This window comes from Phascolarctos cinereus, unplaced genomic scaffold (assembly GCF_003287225.1).
Source record: "Phascolarctos cinereus isolate Bilbo 61053 unplaced genomic scaffold, phaCin_HiC Scaffold_2;HRSCAF=192, whole genome shotgun sequence".
In the NCBI taxonomy this organism is placed as follows: domain Eukaryota; kingdom Metazoa; phylum Chordata; class Mammalia; order Diprotodontia; family Phascolarctidae; genus Phascolarctos; species Phascolarctos cinereus.
Window position 1 is genome coordinate 254893920 of NW_027555625.1, and position 20810 is coordinate 254914729.

The following is a 20810-nucleotide window of genomic DNA, read 5'->3' on the forward strand; positions in this document are numbered from 1 at the left end:
ATCCTTAGGCATTGGATCAAACAGTGACTAAAGACTCTTGTCTGGCTGTTGGATTCTTCCTGAGAGGAATGGTTCACTTTCAACTAGAAAGGTGAGTACAAAGTCTCCTTGTTTCTTTTCTTATAGCCTATTGTTCCCAACATACCTAGTTCTTGCTCCTCTTCCTTTCTCACTTTTCAAAGTTGGCCCACTTCACACGCCACTCTGCTAGTCATGGTGATGGCTGCGGTCTCTTGCTGTCCTTTCAGAGCTTACCAGACATCTTGGTGAGACCAGTGTATAAAGAGACCCGATGACAACATCACAATTTTTTACTGTTTCTCCTTGTTCCAAGGGAAGGTTTTATAGTTAGGGGTCTGGGAGGTCTGGAAGTGATTGTGGTGTAAAAAAAAGGTATATACATAAAACAACCATAAATCAGGGAGATTATAGACGTTCAGTTCAATTCAAATAAATATTAAGTTCCTACTATATACAAAGCACTGTTCTAGGAATTGGGTATATAAAGAGAAAAATAAAAATAATTCCTATTTTGAATAATTCAGTAAAGGCGTAGAATAGAACTCATAGTATAATACACAAGGCTATGGTCACAGATGCGGCAAGAAAACCAGCTTCAGGATTTCCGTGTTTAGATAGGTGAGTCACTTGGGAAGCCACTAGTGCTCTAATCATTGCAGGAAATTTATTGAAAGAGGTACAATTTCTAAATGCTTCTGGGGGTAGAGGGTGGAAGTGGGAGAAGATGTATCTAAAGACTTAGAGGACGGTACAAGAAGATCAAGCCAAGGGGGTTTTCAGCTGAGGCAGGCAGACCAGGAACTAGGAAACCAAAGAGATGAGATCATCCCTTGGGACCTTGGGGGCTTGGAAGCACAGGAAGAGGATTATGGCCTTAACTTTCAGAACAATAAGAAGCCATGGTAGGACTCCAAGGAGGAAGATCGCATAATTAGTGTGACCAAAGGAGACTGTTTTAGAATAATCAAGCACAGCTGGAGACTGGGAGTGATAGTCTGAATGAGAAATGACTAAGGTTGTGGCATTCTGGATAGAGGACAGATATGGAAGCAGAGGAAAGGAAAGGAAGCAAAGACAGCATTTGGCAGTAAACTGAAGCTGGATATTTATATTAAAGATATTTCCTGCCCCTCCCATTCCCAGATAAATTCATCAGTTCCTCTTCCTTTCCCTTTTATTTTATTTTTGTAAGAATAAAGGGGAGAGAAGAATCTCAGCCTTTACAAACTTTGTTGTTGTTAGCTACCTTTTTGTTACAGCATTTCCTAACAGTATTATTCTAACAGTTGCCTTTTAAAACAAGGATTTGCCAGCTTTTCCACTTGTCCCTAAGCTAGGATGCTTCTGTATATAATTCCTATCTCCCTACTCCTTCCTCCCTCCTCCTAAGCAGAACTGCTTTTCCGAACTGGGACCACAGTTAATAAACAATGTGACCCAAAGGTGTCTCAAGATCTTCAAGGCTATGCCCTGGAAACATAAGCTCTGATAGGTCACACCACACTGAGGTGATTTCTAAGATGGGACCAGAAATGAACTGTGCATCTGTTGTTTGAGGACTAGCCTAAGAGGGAAGAGGCTCATCCCCAGAAAGCTGGTCACCAAGGGGTGAATTATTTTAGTTGTTTCAACTTTGAAACTATCTGCTAAGGCAGAAAGGGGTTTTTAACAGTGTCAGTGGAGAAAATTCCCAAATTGATGAAATCAGGGATCTTTTGAAGAAATAAAGTAATATCAAACAGGGAAGCATGGTCTTGTTGTAAAGGGATATTTGGAAGACAAGAAGGAAGAAATAAATCACACAGAGACCTCTAGACTAGGATGCAGGTGCCCCTTTAATTCCTCAGTTGGGATATCTATGGTGAGTGATATGGGAAAGAAGGTGAAGGTGAAGGGCACCAGCCAGCTAAAAAGTACTTCTTATCCTATTTAACAGGTAGTTTCCAGCAAGACTCAATTCAGAACAAATCTGAAATAGTGTTTCACTGAAACAAGATAAAATTCAATATAGTTCTGACTATACTTGGTACTTACCCATTTAGTCATCACAACCTCTCCCATATCTACCTGTCGTTATACAGAATCGCACAGTCTTGGTCATGTTTCATCCAAGCTATCATTTCTTGTTCTGTACTCAGACTACTACTATGCTTGATGCTAAGGCTTTCTTTTTCTCCTGCCACACCAGTTGTGCCACCTTTGTCTTTGGGGTCCTACTATGGCTCCCTGTTCTAAAGGTTAAGTCCAAGAATCCTAACCTCTGCTTCAAAGCCCTTCACTAAACAACTGAGTCACTGAGGACCCAATTGTGGAATTTCCTGTACATTTCTAGTAACCTTTGAGTTGTAATTGATTCTCTTCTGATCCACAGGTTCCCAGAAGCTCTTTCTGATTATGTCCAGGCCTTGGTCAACCTCAGAAACAATACCTTCATTGACTATAAGCAACTGGGTCTTCGTTACAAATTACAAGCTTGGGAGGTAAGTGTTAGAAGGAAGAAGGGAAGTTGCCATGCCAGTTATGACATATCGTTACTAAAAAGCACAGAATTATTCAAGAACTGGCTCTATTTCTCCACATCCTTCTGAGATTTATAGTTTGGAACTGTGCACAGATTGGTTATGGACAGCCACAAGATGATTTGGAGTGGTCTTACTATAAGGGGTAGATTTGGGAGAGGTGGGGGGGGTCGTCCTCCTCGTCATTATCATCATAGTTAGCATCTATATATTGCCTTAAGGGTTGTAAAACACTTTGCACATTTAACTCATCCTCACAACAACCCTATGAGGAAGGGGCTTTTATTATCCCCATTTTGTAGATGAGAAACTGAGGCCAAGACAAGTTAAGCGACTTGTCCAGGTTTACATAGTTAAATAAGTGTCTGAGAAAGGATTTAAACTCAGGTCTTCCTGATTCCAAGTCCTGTACCTGGTCCCCAAGTCCTGGTCCAAGTACTACCTGACTGCTTTGTACCTTATTCCCTAGTCCACTAACACTGGCCTCCTTGCCATTCCTTGTACATAACACTCTGTCTCTTAAATCCAGGCATTTTTACTAGCTGTGTCCAGTGCCTGGAACTCTCTCCCTCTTTATCTGTCTCCTAGCTTCTTTGGCATCCTTCAAGTCTCAGCTAAAGTCCCATTTTCTTCAAAAAGTTTTTCCCAATTCCCCTTAATTTCAGTGTCTTCCTTCTGACCCTGTCTCCGGTTTATCCCATGTGTATTGTATCTTGTCTGCCCCATTAGAGTATGAACTTGAGCGCAGGAATTGTCTTTTGCCTTAGCACTTAGCACAGTACCTGGCATACAGTAGGCACTTAATAAATGTTTATTGAGTGACGTAAAAACAAGAATATCAATAGAATTTTTTAAAGTATTTGTTGAATTATATTGGAAACTATGGTCTGTAGAAATAATCTCTTCCCAAGAGCCCAAAACCCTCTGCTAGTGTCCTGGAGTTTCTACTACTGTTTCTACTTACTCCCGCCCTCCAACTGAGGGTACCTTTCCTGACTTTTATTCCAGGTATAAAAATTCTTAGTTATGGCTCTTCAGAGGCATAAGAATGTAGTAGGCATTCCGAGGACAGAGTATAGTCCAGTTTTGCCGAGGCATAAAATGAATAGAGAGAATTAATATGTCTAGAAAGGTAAAGTGGTACTAAATTATGGAAGTCCTTGAGTGTCATGCAGAGGAGTATGAACTTTAGGGACAATAGGCAAGGATTTTTTTTTCTACTATTTTTTTCCAATTAAATGTAAAAACAATTTTTAACATTCATTTAAAAAAATTTTGAGTTCCAAATTCTTTGTCTTCCTCCCTCTCCTCCCACCTCCTTGAGAAGGCAAGCAATTTAATATAGATTATACACACGCAGTCATGTAAAACATATGTCTACATTAGCCATGTTGTGAGGGAAAACGCCAACCAAAAAAAAATCCCAAGAAAAATAAAGTTTAAAAAAGCATACTTTGGTCTGAATTTAGACTGTATCATTTCTTTCTCTGGAGATGGATAGCATTTTTTATCATAAGTCCTTCAGAAATGTCTTGGATCATTGTTTTGCTTAGAATAGCTAAGACATTCACAGTTGATCACACTGAGGGATTTCTGAGTAGTCGAGTGATATGACCAAATTTATATGTAACAAAGATTACTTTGGAAGTGGTTTGAAGGATATATTGGAGTAGGTAGAGAATGGAGGCAGGAAGATCTATAAGGACACTATTACAATAGCCTAGGCAGTTGAAAATAGAAATTAGAAAATAGAAAACTGATGTGGTGGCGGTGGGAACACAGAAGAGGTACAAACTGGAGAGATTTTGCAGAGGTACAATTAACAGGACTGATAGGATATGAGAGGCAAAAGAGAAGGAAGAATAAAATATATTCCCAAAAGGTTATGAACATTGGAGAATGTATGGATGATGATGACAGAGAGAAACAAGTCAAACTAACTCCCCCTATCTCCTTCCAGCAAACCATCCCTTGTTGCAAACAATTTTTAAAAGATTTGAAAAGCAGTTCAACAAGATTAACCAACACATAAACTGAGTTTGACAGTATATGTAGTGTTCTATACCCATCGTCCCCAGTCTCTACCGAGAAGGAAGGAAGGGACTTTTTCTCATTTCTTCTCTAGGCCAACTTGGTCATTTTAATTACTTAGTGTCTAGTTTTAGGTTTGTTGTTGTTTTCACTTTCCATTTACATTGTGAAAGCCATTGTATATGTTGTTTTCCCGGTTCTGCTTACTTCACTTTGTATCAGGTCTTGTGTCAGCACCCCCAACCTCATCCCCCATCCCCTCCTGCTTCTTTTTGTCTCTTATTGTCATCATTTTTATAGTGCAGTAATATTCTATTGGCAAAAAATAAAAAAATTTTAAAAAGGGGCAGCTAGATGGCGCAGTGGATAGAGCATCAGCCCTGAAGTAGGAGGACCTGAGTTTAAATCCGGCCTCAGACCAAACACTTGACACTAGCTGTGTGACCCTGGGCAAGTCACTTAACTCCAATTGCTTAAAAATAAATTAATTAATTAATAATAAATATTCTATTGGCACAGCTAGATGGCTCAGTGGATAGAGCGCTGGGCCTGGAATCAGGAAGACCTGAGTTCAAATCTAGCCTCAGACACTTACTAGCTGTGTGACCCTGGGCAAGTCACTTCACCTCTGTTTGCCTTAATCCACTGGAGAAAGAAATGGCAAACGACTCCAATATCTTTGCCAAGAAAACCCCACAGACAGTATGGTCCATGGATTCACAAAAAGTTGTATACAACTGAACAGCAATATTCTACCAAATTCAAGTACCACAGTTTGTTTAGCCATTACCTAGTCAATAGGAATTGACTTTGTTTCCAGTTCTTTGCAACCCCAAAAAAGTGCTGCTGACTATTTTAATGTCTAATGGAAACTTTTTGTCTTTGACCTCTTCCAACCAAAATTTTATTAAACAACTGCTAGTTCTATGATAAGTTCTAGAGATACAAAGACAAAAACAATTTCCTTCACATTCTACTGGAGGTTGGGAGGGTGGGATGGAGCATAATATGTAAATAGATAAGTATATATATTTCAAAAGAGAATACTAACCTCTAAAGGCTCAGGTAAGACTTCCTATAGCAACATGAAGGAAGCTATTGATTCTAACAGGTGGAAGTGAAAAGGGCATACATTCTAGGCAAGGGGTCAACCTCTTCCAAATGTCCATCAGTAAGTAGGCCAGTTTGAATGGAATGCATAAATGGAGCAATGTGAAATAAACCTGGAAAGGTAGCCTGGAGCCAGACTTTAAAGGACAAGCTAAGGAGTTTGAATTTATTCTAGAGAAAATAGGGAATTATTTAAGGTTCTTCAGTAAGGGACTGACATGATCATATTTGCATTTTGGGAAAATAATTTTGGCAGCCATGTGGAAGATAGTTAAAAGAGAACAGTGAAACAAGGAGTAAAATTAGGAGGCTATTGCAAAAGTTAAAGATGAGAAGTTATGAAGACCTGAATGAGTTTGGTGATTATATGAGTGGAGAAAAAGGGACAGATGTGAGAAATGCTGTAAAATTAGAAGCAACAATACTTTCCACATGGCAGTTGAGGGATGCGAACAAATAGAGGATGATTCCATGGTTGCAAGCCTGGATGATCAGAAGGTGACTGTACTCTCTGAACAGAAATAGGAAAGTTTGGGCAGGTGGAATAGAAGAAAAAGAATGAATTTTGGACGTGATGAATTTTAAGATGCCTACTGAATGTCTAATTGGAGAAAGAGAGTTAGTGATATGAGTCTGGAACTCAGAGGGAGTGATTAGAACTAGATATGTATGTCTGGGAGTCATCAGCAAATGGGAGCTGATAAGATCAGGGTGGGGGAAGAGGATGTAGAAAGAAAAGAGAAGAATGCCAATGGGAGAAGAATGATTCCACACCCCCCAAGGTAATAATCCAGCAAAGGAGACCTAGAAAGACAGGTTGGCTGCAGAGAGGGCAAAAAGGAAGGAAGACTAAGAAACATTCAAGACTTCTTTTGACAGCTTGGAGAGATCAGTTTCTTTTGAGTAGGGATGTTGGAAGCAGAATGCAAGGAGTTAAGAAGTGAGTGGGAAGAGAGAAAATAGAGGCAAAGAATTTATAAAGCTTCTGTGAGTTTGGCTGTGAAAGGAAGGATAGCATCACATTTTAAATCTTATTTTTGTTAACTAGGTACTAGGTAGGTGTGATCAGGATGGCAGCTGGTAGAGGGTGGGGGGAAGGATCTAGTACTCTTATCCAACCAGCTGCCTCTCCTCTTCACTAATGACCATTCCTGAATAAATGAAGGCATTTCATGAAGGTGCAAGTGCCCATCTCTTCATTTCTATGCTCATGATAGATAAGACCCAGCCCCACATAGGGATGGTAAAAGGTGAGGAGGACTCACCAAGGTGTGAAGACTTGGAGAGTAGAAGCTAGTCTAACTACCCAACACAGGCCAAGCAGATGTGTGCCAAAATGGCCTTATCCCTACCTTGTGTGGAGAGGGTGGCAGATGGGAACCCATAATGGACTATATCAGATCCCTGTAATGTCTATGCCAACCTATACAAGTATCTTCTGGTCTTAGAGAGGTCCAGAAGCTATGGAAAATTACCTAGACCCTCCAAGGTAGGAGTGAGGGGGATCTTATGGTAGCAGGTACCCTTGATGCCTGTAAGATGACCTGTCATTGCCCACCCAGTCCCACCTAGTAAATCCCAGAATTTGGCAGTTAAGAAAGACCTCAGTAGCCATATAGTCCAATCTGTATATGAAAAGAATCCTAACTCTACCATACCCACCTAGTGGGGTTGTACACCCCGCAAACCTTCAGTCAGGTGTCAGTTTGCCAGTGCCCTTGAGTCTTCCTGACTTGTGCCAAATCCAAGCTTCACATCACTCTGAATGGGGCCCATCTTAGAGAGGGAATAACTTCATGCTCCCTACCTGGGTAGGCCCCTGCAGAGAGGTTTAAAGACTGAGGACCACCCTCCATTCCCATTCCCAGCCCAAGCCTCTCTGCTAGACTTGGCTTGGGTGGGAGGCACCCAGAATGTTGTAACCAGTGCTCCTGAGGAAAGAAGAGATGGCTGGTTCCATTTCCTCAAAACCATGGTGGAGGGCCAGAGGCCAGAGTGTTGACTGTGCTGCTCATCCCATGTCACCCTCCCTATTTTGGATTAGAAGGACCAGAGCCCTATCCCACCCACAGTGCCTACCAGGCCAGTTTGCACATTCTAAATTCAGCCATGCCTGGGGCAAATCCCTGCTTGCTCAAATTTGGAGATGTCTCTGTCTCTTCCTTTGCTTAGGCTGCTCCTTTTGCCTCAGATATCCTCATTTGTTTCATAATTGAATTCCTTCTTATCCCTTAGTTTCATTTAAATGCATCTCTTCCTTGAAGCCTTCTCTGACACTCCTTCAACAGTCTCCCTGCCCCTCCTCAGACCTCATATAGCGCTTACAGCCTTTGATATACTTATCATGTAATACTATGTCTCATCACCCTATTTTTGGTGGAGTTATCAATAATTGGGCTGTAAACCTTATAGAAGCAGGAACTCTCTCCTATCTTCGCATTAACCTTGGATGAACACGAGACTGAGCACAGGTGCTTAATAAATGTGTGTTATCAAGCCATTTGTGCACATGTATGTTTGAATTTCATGCATCTCACATTTCACTTCCTTGTTCTAGAATCTGTCTTTAATAATAATGATAGGAAGGTCAATAAAACCCCAATTCATGATCTGCTAATGATTCTTTCCTGCTGAAATATTAACCAGCATTCCACCTTATGGTTCACAGAAATTATTGGGTAATGTGTGGGGCATAGGGAAATGCCCAGTTCTTGACCTTTCAAAGGGCTAAAGTCCTAAAACTGATGTGATATGGTTGACACCCACTCAGACCTATGTTTTGACAAATTGTTCTCTTTGGGACTGAGAGAATTTTTTTGTGTGTGTGCTTAGTAGGAGGAAGGGGAAAGAAGGTGGAGGCTAGAAAAAAGTAGGAGCGGGGGAGAAAAGGAGGAGGCATAGTAGGCAGGGATGGGGAGTATAAATACCAGGCACAGAACTGGTACAAAGCATTTGTGGATCCTAAATAGAATCTGACTTCACTATATGAATACTTACAGACCATACTAAGTACAATTTCCTGGTACTGAAAATGTGTATTTATAAAAATAATATTAATAGTCACCCTAACTGCTTCTCCTATGAAATGCAGCCTGGGGTGGGTGGGTGGTTGGGGGGTCTTTTATCTGCTTACCTCTTGCCCCGACTCTGCAGCTCCTCCTATTACAAGCAAAAATAGCTCAAAGTGCATGTTATATAAACAAGGCTCAGGATCATTATTGCTGTAGGCTGTAGATGCCTCATTTTGAATGTCCTTGAAATTATCTAAGCAGGCTGGAGGGTTTGACTTCAATCCCTTCTCTGCTCTCACCAGCAGTAACACAGCTGGGTGAGGAATCTTGCCCTGTCCCTATGCAGCCTGACTGTTTTCTTTGATTGTGGAACTCAAAAAACAACATTCAGTTCAATTCAGTAAGCATTTCTGATGCCTCCTGTGCACCCATCCCTGTGCCAGGAGCTGTGGAGAAAACAAGTAACAAGCTACTCATATATCCATTTGTCCTCTCATAACACTGGCCTGCCTGATAAACTCAGCACTTTTCTTCTAAGTTTGGCTTTTTGTTTTTATACAAGGCCTGCCTCTTAATACATACTGACTGTGTGAGCCTGGGCAAGTCGCTTAACCACACAATAATTTCTAGTTATATGTCCTGAGCCCTATCACAAACTAATATTTCTCTGTTCTTTGGGACAGAGAAAAAAATAAAACAAACTGACACAGCAGTGATACCTGACAGTATATGCAATATTCAATACCCATAGTCCCCTATTTCTACTTCTAGAGCAAAAGATACATTTTCTCAAAATGTTCACATGAAAGTCATTATTTGCAAGCACTTCTGGTGACATAAAGAAAGACTCTTGGGGAGCTAGGTGGTGTAGTGGATAGAGCACCAGCCCTGGAGTCAGAAGGACCTGAGTTCAAATCTGGCTTCAGACACTTGACACTTACTAGCTGTGTGACCCTGGGCAAGTCACTTAAACCCATTGCCTAGCCAAAAAAAAAAAAGTTTTGTTCTAATTAACTTAATGAACATCAAAATTGTTATGCTATGTTACATGTTGATACATTTATTAAAAATCCAACTTAATTGACCTGAAAGCCTTTGGTTAGAGTTTTTAAAGGAATATACTATCTAGGTTTTCTTTTATTTGTTAAAATAAAGCAAATGTTTGTATGACATTGTAATTTTAAACAAGTAAGCAGATGTTGGTGAACAATATTCATGATGTGTGAAGTGAGTTGTATAGTAAAGTGTGTTTGGAATTCATAAAAATGGCTCTGAGAAGACTCGGTTAATCAACAAGCACTTATTAAGAGATTAATTACTATATGCCAAATATTTTGCTGAGTGCTGAAGGAAACAAACAAAAAAGTGAAAACATCCCCTGCCCTCAAGGAACTTGCATTCAAATGAGTAAGACAATATGTACATGTGTGGATGTATGCAAGGTTTAGTCCATGTAACATATAAAGTAGAGACACTTTAAAGTAGATAACTTTAGAGGAAAAGGTACTAGCCACTGGAGTGACAGAGAAAGGCTTCCTACAGAAAGTGGCACTTGGAATAAGTCTTGAAGGAAGCCAGGGATTCTGAAAGGCAGAGGTGAGGAGGTTTGGGGACATTCTAGGCATGGGGGACAGCCAATGCACATATGTAGAGATGAGAGGCAGATTGTCATATATGAGCGGCAGCAAATAGGCCAATATGGCAGAGCTGCGTAATGCATAGAAAAACAAATGCTTCTTGGCTTCCATTTATCTTTCAGTTTAAATATTTGTGATAGTTTCGTTTTCTTTTTTACTAGACCTCTGATTTCATTGGTATAGGGAACTTCCAGTGAGGAAGCTCTGTTGACCAATAGAGATTGACACCTTCCTTCCAACTCAGTCTTAGTGAGTTGCCTAGGATACTTGGAGAAAGGGTAAGTGACTGGCCTCCAGTCATACAGTCAGTATGTATGAGAGGGAGGACTTGAACCCAAGCCCTCTACCCACTAAACCATACTGCCTCTTATATTATAAATGTAAATATATATTATACATAATAAATACAAATATGATATTAAATATAAATATAATATACATAGTTATAATAAATTTTGACAAGTTTTTCAAAATGTTATGTCAGATTAGAAGAATATTCTGTGCCTTTTTTTTTTTTTGGAAGAGAGTAAACAGGGACTTCTGAGACGGGAGGGCTGTGGGCCAAAGGCTAGGAGCCACAACTGAATTCTTTCCCTCAGATCTGCTCCTAGTATAATTGGAGAGATAGTACTAGGATTTCACAGGAGCAAGTGAAAGATGGGAATGAAGTAAGTATTAGAAAGGGGCAAGAGAAAAAGAGGCTGGGGTAACCTGAGAGATAGTGGAGTTTCAAGTCATAGAGGCAAGAAGAGTGGAGAGGAGAGCTCAGGGTAATATGGATTCTAAGGCTTTGGAAGGAATAAGAGTTGGGAAGAGCAAGGCTAAGAATTGTCAGGTTCTTGGCCAAGTTCTACCCCAAACTGTGTTACATACAAAAGATTTGGGGGGGGGGGCAGCTAGGTGGCACAGTGGATAGAGCACTGGCCCTGTATTCAGGAGGACCTGAGTTCAAATTCGGCCTCATACACATAACACTAGCTGTGTGACTCTGGGCAAGTCACTTAACCCCATTGTCTAGACAAAACAAAAAAATTTTAAATATGGTTCCTATTCTTGAAATTTTTCTAATGTGTGAAGGTGAAAAAGAATAATAGAAATGCCCAATGGTGGGGCCTGGACTCATGGTCCCAGTATTAAATTTCATGATCACTAGATAGCTAGTTAAGATAGGAGCTAACTACAAACTGCATTTTAGTATTCTTTGCTACATGAGATAAGTATTTTTATTTATTTATTTGTTTGTTTGTTTGGTTTTTTGGCAAGGCAATTGGGGTTAAGTGACTTGCCAGGGTCACACATCTAGTGTCAAGTGGTGTCTGGTTTGAGACTGGATTTGAACACAGGTCCTCCTGACTCCAGCGCTGGTGTTCTATCCACTGTGCCACCTAGCTGCCCCTAAGTATTTTTTTTTTAAAGAACCTTTAGGCCTCCTGCAGTCCAGAGATTAAGTACAGACTGGTATTGTGCTACCTGAAGGAATATTTATGCTAATCAAAGAAGTGCAGATTAATAATAACCCTAAGGTGTGTCACTTCCCACCTATGAACCATCTGGCTTCAGCCTACCTTTCCAGGTACCAATCCTATTCCTTGCTACCAAATCCTACATTCCACCCAACTGGCCTATTTGCTGTTCCCCACTTAAGATAGTCCCTTTCCTATTGCTGTGCCTTTACGTAGCTTGTCCCCTATACCCAGAATGCACCCTTTCCTCACTCTTCACTGGATTCTGCTTTTACTTATCATGTATGTGTTTTCTTCCTGGTAGAATATAAGCTCTTTGAGGGCAGGAATTGTTTCATTTTTGTCTTTATATCCACAGTGCCTAGAACATAAGTGCTTAACAAATGCTTTTTGGATAAGTGAATTAATGATTGGAGTGGGTTGGAACTGTGGGAAAACAAGCACACAAATTCACTGCTGATGATGTTGTGAATTGGTTCAGCTTTTCTGGAAAACAACTTAGAATTACGAAAAAAAAAAGAGAGGTAGTACACTGTTTCTACCCTTTGACACAAAGATCCTACTATTAGGACTATACTCCAAGGAGGTTATTGATGATAAAATATTCACGTGTACAAAAACATTCATAGCACCATTATTTACAATATTAAAAGAACTAGAAATAAAAAGTGTGTAATAATAGCTGAACAAATTATGGGGCATGAGTAATGGAATGTTACTGAGCTATAAGGAATAATAAATATGACAAATTCAGAAAAACATGGTACAACATATAAAATGATGCAAAGTGAATGAAGCAGAGCCAAAGGAACAACGTACATAATGATTATATCAAGGTAAATGAATTCAACGTGAAAAGACAGAAAAACCTCTGGTTATAGTGTTTAATGTTAGTACTACATTGTCAAAGTTTAAGAGCATATTTCTTCTTTTTTGAAGTAATCAATAATCTAATTGTTTCAGCAGGGTGAATAATATACTTTATAAAAGGATTACTTGGGTGTTCATTGTGTCCAAACAAAATGCATCTAAAAAAAATTTTTAATGCTTTTTTTTTCCAAAGAAAGAAAAAATACCCAGCAAGGAAATGCTGCATACTGCACATTCCAAGTGTCTTTCAGCCCAAATCTGAGCCACTGGATAAAGATCAGTATTCAGGACTATGGGTTTGATTCCCATGTAGGCTAGTTAGCTTCATCCCCAGCTGCTATATTTATGTCTTTGGTCACAAAGAAAATCAGGGCAGAAGTCATGGTATCTATACCCTCAGGTATACATCCTATTTAAGAGAAATTCAAAATGTCTTCTCCATGTTCATAGTACAGGATGTACATTTGCCAAAAAGACTTTTATGGAGAACTCACACAACGAAAGTGCTCATACAGAGGTCAGAAGAAGCAATACAAGGATACTCTCAAAGTTTCTCTGAAGAACTTTGGAACTGGTCACGAGACGTGGGAGACATTGGCACAGGACTGCCCAGCATGGCATGTCTGCATTAAAGAAGGCACTGTGTTCTATGAGTAAAACAGAATTATTATTGTTCTTCTTCAGTCATGTCCAACTCTTCATGGCCCCATTTGGGGTTTTCTTGGCAAAGATACTGAAGTAGTTTGCCATTTCCTTCTCCAGCTCATTTTACAGCTGAAGAAACTGAGGCAAACAGGGTTAAATGATTTGCCCAGGGTCACACAGCTAGTAAGTATCTGAGAACAGATTTGAACTCGTGAAGATGAGTCTTCCTGACTCCAGGTCCAGTACTCTGTCCACTGAACCACCTAGTTGCCTAAGTGAGCAGAATTGCAGTAGCTCAATAGAAATGTGAAATGTACAAATTTAGAGATGTCGCCATTCCAAATGTTCATATGAACTATTTGTACACTACCTGTGGTAGAGCTTTCTGAGTTTGTAATGGTCCAATCAGCTATAGTCAGACACACTGTCCATTGACCCTAACATAGTGATGTCATTTTGGTCCTCTTTGCATATGAAGGACAACAAACAACCAACCACCTTACGGGGGTTTGGGTAGAGCCTCACGCTCTGAGTTTTCCTTATAGTAAAGTTTTCTTTGTAGATGTGATGTCTGCTAATGTTTTGGGATGACAGTTACTACCTCTCTCTTTTCTCTACCATTCTCAGGTGTTGTACAACATGGCGGCTGTGCAGTGCCAGCTGGGCCTTTGGGAAGAAGCCACCAAATGCTTAGAAAAGGCTATCTCCAAGAGACCAGAGGGAAGTTCAGCCACTCTTGAGGCTGCCCTGGACCGGATACAGGTGAGTCAGGCAGGTGGATGACATCACTGGGAGCTTATCCCTGAGGAGAGGGCCCTGGGTGAGCTGGTGAGGACTTTGGCTGTCCACTCTCTTCTCAGGTGAACTGTCTCTAGGCCAGGGACTTCAGATATAGTAAAGTAAAGCAGTCTTGTCTATGGTATGTCTTTGGTGCCCTGTTTACACAGAGACTCATCTAAGAATATCACTCCCTCTTTCTTCTACTCTATACCCAAATCCTTACCCTCTATATTGGTTTCTCCTATTTAATATCTAGTCTGATAGTCATACTTTCAGTTTTCAGGCACGTGATCAGACTGAGACACGTGATGATTGGTATTTATAGGAAGAAGGGGTGATCAGTGGATTAAATAGTTGTGTTGACTTTCTAACCTTCCCAGAAACAAGGAAAGGATCAGTTGACCTTAAGTAGTTCCATCCAAGCTAAAGAATCAAAGATTCCTGTAGTATTGTAATCCTCTGGCAGGTACCAGAAGTGGGGAAAGCCCTAGTTTACCTTATTTATGCCTAAGGTCACCAAGCCATTTGTCAAAAATTATTTGCCGTCTCTTAGAAACGAACTTTTCTGGACCTTCTACAATTTCCCAAGCGTGAGATCTTTCGTCCCCGGAAGAAGGATGTAGAGCAGCTAAATTCCATGGATTTCCTGGGGAAGCCCAAGGTAAAGCAGTCTTGTTTACACTAAGTCTTAGGGCCTTGTTTATAGAAAGATTCTGGAGGTTGTAAATTCTTACTTGGATGAATCAGCGAAACCTTCCCCAGCACTGAACTGGACTGAGATCATAGTCCATGCCTGGTGCTAATGTTTCATTCACGCTGTCAATTTAGACTTCAAAAAAACTCTGGGTTTGGGATCAGCAGGACCTTGAGCTGAGACCCCAGAAGTCCCAGAGACATGGACAGGGAGGTCAGGGGTAGAGACAAATGATTGAGTCTTGATGTTGGAAGTTTGAAGCTTGAGAAGAAAGAAGGGAGGGAGGGAAGGAAAAAGGAAGGGTCTTAGCCTTGAGCAAAGGAGCCAGTCCTAACTCTGTTCTTTCCAAAATGAGAATGAAGTCTGAAATCATGACAGAATTTTACCTGCTTTGAGTTAAATCTTGCTCAACAAGAGTCAAATAAGCTCATAAGTCAGGGAAGTGGTGAGAGCTTTCATCCACCCACTGTTACTAGGTGATTAGTCTTGGGCTTACCCAGCTCACTCTGTATCAGGGACATAAACAGCAACTCTATAGGATTCTGTCCAGATAGTAGTGGAAAGAGAGAGAGTTGGGAAGAGGACCTGGGGGTGAGAGTGGGGATGAGGTGTGAGAAGGGCCGCTAAAAGGACTAAGGTAGGGGCAGCTAGGTGGCACAGTAGATAGAGCTCCGGCGTTGGAGTCAGGTGACCTGAGTTCAAATGTGGCCTCAGACACTTGATACTTACTAGATGTGTGACTCTGGGCAAGTCACTTAACACCGATTGCCTCACCAAAAGGCAAAAAATAAATAAATTAAATTAAATTAAAGGCCTAAAGTGAAAGATAATCCAATGTGAATAAAAGGTGACATGTTGGGGCCTTGGCATGAAGATTGTTGTAGGTGAAGCCATATTTCTCCTCTCGCACAGAATCCCCAGCTGTTTCTAATATTTGACCTAATTACAGGGAGGGCAATAACTAAAGTGAATGTTAGTCTGTATTCAAAGTATTTTACATCAGAAACATGAATTCCTAACCTTGTATAATAGAAAATATGAGCGCCACAGACTCATACAGGGTAAGTAGGTTAGGTGGTAAATATGCAAATACTAGCTAAGTAATATCTATGGAGAATAAAACCTCACAGGAGCAGCCATTTGCCACTCTGATATGCCCAAGGATGGAGTTCTGAATCTAAGAACATATCTCTTTTTTTCTTACTCTGCCCCAGGTCATTTCATCTGTTAATCCTAATGACAAGTACACTGGTTTTGAGCCTCTCAGGCCACAGGTGAGAAGGGACCTTTCATATTGGATCACTTCCTTGGAAAATGACTCTCCAGCTGAACATTATAGACATATTTGATCTTTTACAACAAAGAGTAAGGGCTTCTATGAACTCATCCAGATGCTCTGGGGGGGCAGGGACTCTGTATGCTTTTTCCTATTTTACTTTTCCTTTCCATTTAGAAAGTGGTATCCATAGTATCAATCAATCAACAAGCATTAATTCCTGGCACCATGACAGGCATATAACCAAAAACATTAAATTAAAATAATGAGATGTCCTGTTTTCATAATCATGTCAACTAAACATTATGGAGCTTTATAATTTTCAAAGTACTTTCACTTGCAGTCAAAGGAGTTAGAGGTCATTTAGTCTAACCATCTCATTTTACAGATGAGAAAACTGAGGCCCAGAGAAGGGAAATGATTGTTACCTAAGGTCATGCAGAGGGTAAATAGAGTCAAGATTCAAACCCAAGTCTTCTGACTTCAAAGCCAGGATTTTATCCACTTTACTACATTGGCTGTCTCTGTTGGCTCATTTAATGTTGGCTAACAGCCTTTTGAGTTCTATAGCTGAACTCATTTTCCCCCCATTTCACAGGTAAGGCTATATATGCATAGGTTTGCCTAAAGTCACATGGAATATTAGTGGTAGAGATATTAATCTATTAGTGCAAAATAGGGTAGTCTCAGAATTCTTGGGACCTTAATCCAGTCTTTTCCCCGTATCAAGATAATACAGTCTAGGAAGGAGAAATGAACCTATCTGTAATTGTTGCTTTAATTTCTGACCCCTTGTCTGGGATTTGTGGTTTGGGGGATATAAGACACTTTCCCTAGTTCAGTTCTTGCTGGTGTCTTGCTGATGCCCTGAAGAAAAGCCTGAAAGGTTTCTAGGGTTGGCATTTAGATACAGTATTAAATTCCTGGGGAAAAAAATTAAACTGTGTTTACCCAGCATGGAGAAGAGAAGGCTTATTAAGATTATCTGTAATGTTCGGACTTCTTGGTTAGAAGGACTGGGAGAATGATCTGAGAAGGAGAAGGAGACCCATAAGTAAAAGGGCCATTTTCTGTTTTTCCCTGTTTCATGGGTTGTCATGGTCAAAACATGGCCAACTTCTCCTGGCTGTAGTTGAAGAAATGCCCCTGAATATAGAAAGGGCCTGGAGTTGGCCCAGAGTGAATGGGAGAATGGGTAGGAGTCTGGAGTTTTGCTTCTTGGTCATTTCCCTGAAGGCAGTCCCCTTCCCTTTTCCAACCCTAGGAATCGATCCAAGAAGCAGTTAGGGAACTCCTGCCTCTCTCCATCTATCACATGAGATTAAATGTAGCTTTTCTGGTTGATCTTTTCTCAGAGAATCCACTGGCCAGTTTCCCCGATGGAGCCTGTCAATCCCCTGAAAGTGGACAAACTGGTGAGACTGAAAAGTACTGTGCAGGGGAATAGTGGAGTGGGAAGAAAGGATGAATGAGTAGACTCATCCTATGAACTATAGGACCAAGACAAGGGTCAGTCCTTCCTGAATAACTAGTAGATGAGGAACCCACCAAGAGCCAAGTTGTTAAGTAGCATAACTCTCTTCCAGATTTTCTTCAATAGCCTTGATCAAGACTTTAATCTCTTGTTTACCAGGTTTACAGTAAGAAAAGTCTAGGGGGCAGCTAGCTGGTGCAGTGGATAGAGCACTGGCCCTGAAGTCAGGAGGACCTGAGTTCAAATCCGGCCTCAGACCAAACACTTAACACTTACTAGCTGTGTGACACTTACTAGCTGTGTGACCCTGGGCAAGTCACTTAACCCCAATTGCCTAAAAAAAGAAAAAAGTGTAGAAAGTATAAAAGCCCAGATCTTCCCAGGTTATAGGGAAATGTTAGGCCACAAGCTGCCCAACCTTTACTGGAGTAAGGTTTTGGGTCCCTCTATGTGTTACATGGAAGGGAATACTTCTCCAGGGCAATGTCAGACAACGTTAGTGTTTCCAAATCTCTCTGCTTGTCCCAGATTCTGTTAAATAACAGTGAAAATAAATAAAGGAAAATTAGTGCTTTTTTCTGAGGGTGCTGCAGTCCATCGAACCCTTGGTTAGTATAAATGCCTTAGAAATGAGATCACTCCAACCTACTGGTGGCAGGTAACTGGAGCTAGGTTATTTAGCTTTTTCTAAAACTTCTCTTTGCATCAAACCGAAGGAAGCAGAAGAAAAAATATCCTAGTAACTATGCAACTGGAATTTCGGTGCTTCCTCTTTCTTCCTTTGTCGCTGATGAATTCTGAGGTAGGTAAAATTCCTATGTAACAACAATTAATTAACAATAACAACAATCAAAAAGAAGAATAAACAGGCTACACAACGCCATCCAGTTGGTAAAGCATTCACACAGCTAACTCCATGTAGAAGGGCTGCTTTTGCTAATGAATAGGTACTTTGACTTTTTAATTTGGCTTCCTTGCAGGAAGGTCACAATGGAATCCCATGTCCACCCACAAAGGGACCTCCTAAAAGGCCCCATTTAAACCAAGCTGGGGAACCAGTTTCTCCACTTCAAGGTAAGCTGATTCTCAGGCTCCTAGCCCCAAGAAGAAGGGCTCTCTGTTGGTGGGTCACAGGTGTGCCATGCTACCAGCTCCTTCCCCTAAATATTGCAACTGGGAAAGCCATCACTATGGGACATCTCTCCAGTTAGTCTATTCCTCATTCCATTTCTTTTTTCTATAGGACTCCCTCCTTCTGAAGGGATCATCCTGGGCTCCACAATATGTCCTGAAACGTCGGTAAGCATCTGGCAGCTACTTCAGGATATCATTACTGAACATGTTAAGTGCCATGGGAACATGGATTTAGAGCCAGAAAGGAATCTTAGATGCCATCAAGTCAAACTCCCTCATTTTACAGGTGAAGAAACTGAGGCACAGAGAAGTTGTGACTTGTCCAGGGTCAAAGGCAAGACTTAAACCCCCAAGTCTTGTTTTTCTCACAGTGTCCTTGTGAAAACTCAAAGCTAACCTTTTATCTATCCTTCCTTCCTATGCACTAACTTTTAAACTCCCCAAAGGGTAGGGCTGTACGTTAACATTATCATCATCATCACCATTATTGTTATTGTCTCATTCTTCTCATCTTTTTAATGCAGTTCAGCTAGAAAATGTCCTGGGACAAATTACTATCTTGCTGTTATTCTCTTGTATCTAATGTTCTATGAACTGCATTTTGTAATTGAATAAAAGTATTAGGACCATCAGTACATCTTCTGCTGGATCATTGAAAGCATCCTCAGCACAACTCCAGGAGTGCACAGAATAATAGGGGTGACAGGCATCTCATCCTATTCAGTTGACAAGGCCTGTGATTTCACCTTTGCCACATCTCTAAAATATGCCTCTTTCTATCCTCTGACACTACCGCCACTCTGGTGCAGGCCTTCATCACCTCACAGCTGGATTATTGTAACACCCTGCTGATGAGTCTGCCTGCCTCAAGTCTCCCACTCTAATCCATCCTCCATTTGGCCTAAAGTGATTTTCCTAAAGTGCTGGTTCAATCACATAACCCTCCCACCCAACTACTTAATAAACTCCAATGGCTCCCTATTGCCTCCAAGATCCAAGTACAAAATCCTCTGCTTAGTGCTCAAAGCCTCATAGCTTCCTCCCCCCTTTCCAGCTTTCTTACACTTTACTCCTCCCCACCACATGCTCTTTAATCCAATGACACTGGCTTCCTTGCTGTTCCAGGAACAATACGCTCCATCTCTTGGCTCTGGGCATTTTCTCTGGCTGTCCTACATGCCTAAAATGCATTTCCCAATAATTTTCCATCTCCCCCTTCTTCAGGTGTTCTCTTTATCCTCTGATTTCTTAATTTCTTTTGCTTTCAATTACTAATTGAAGGAGTCTAGACTTCTGATACATTTTTGTTCTACAAATTCTATGCTTCATATTTCTATTTCTTTCTCTTTTGTTATTGTTGTCTTCAACTGGGCAATATTGTGTTTCAAGTTTTCTATTCTATGTACCAGCTAGATGCTGGTATCATCTTCCATCAGTCTTTAATAGCTTTCTCAGATAATGTCTCCCTTGGTGGTGCTTGACACCTGTCCTTAAGGGTATTCCTTGATAGCTCCAACTTTCTTTTTATGGCTCTTATCATGGCAAGGCTGCTGCATATGCAGCTGGGTGCAAGCTCTGAAATTCTTTTACACTTTCTGTCAAATACTGTGGAAGAATACCTGCATTCGTTATGGTTATGGTAGATACCAGCTTTTTGGAATGACTGTTTTGGTATAACTGGTCCACTAGTTGAATTCATGCCATCAACCTCAAGAAGATTTTCAGAAATCCAGTCTAAGTATATTCATCTTTTTCAAAATAATTTGAGGTGTTGATTCTGTTCCTGTCATTTATTTTTTAAGATCTCCATCACTGTCCGATCATTTTTTTTAGATGTAGTTTTGAGGTTTGCATTAAGTGAATATTTTCCACTACCTAAGATTCTTTTTTCTGTATTTCATTTCTCATTTCATCAAATTTAGGCTTAGGGATGAAGTTATTTCTTATGATTGCCCTGCACTGAGGCATTGACAAAAATAACCCTTGCCTATATAGCTGGTGAAATGTTTCTAATTTTGTGAACATTGTTATGATGTAGTGCTCGTGCCTTATGAAAGTATTTGTGTCTCCGGTCCATTTCATGTGTATACATGGTTTGCCCACTTTAGCACACCATCTGTTCTGAAGGATGTCTATGGGATCTTG

General features: G+C 40.6%; 1 protein-coding gene across 1 annotated transcript in view; it reads left to right on the forward strand.

Moving 5' to 3' along the window:
• Nucleotides 1-20810, forward strand: part of NOXA1 (NADPH oxidase activator 1) — a 46056-nt gene that overhangs the window by 13087 nt on the left and 12159 nt on the right. The window contains exons 2-9 of the mRNA XM_020981789.2: nt 9-91; nt 2393-2501; nt 13935-14069; nt 14641-14748; nt 15996-16055; nt 17413-17472; nt 18512-18605; nt 18775-18830. Coding sequence (XP_020837448.1) covers nt 9-91; nt 2393-2501; nt 13935-14069; nt 14641-14748; nt 15996-16055; nt 17413-17472; nt 18512-18605; nt 18775-18830 — 705 coding nt within the window. The remainder of the gene's footprint in view (nt 1-8; nt 92-2392; nt 2502-13934; nt 14070-14640; nt 14749-15995; nt 16056-17412; nt 17473-18511; nt 18606-18774; nt 18831-20810) is intronic.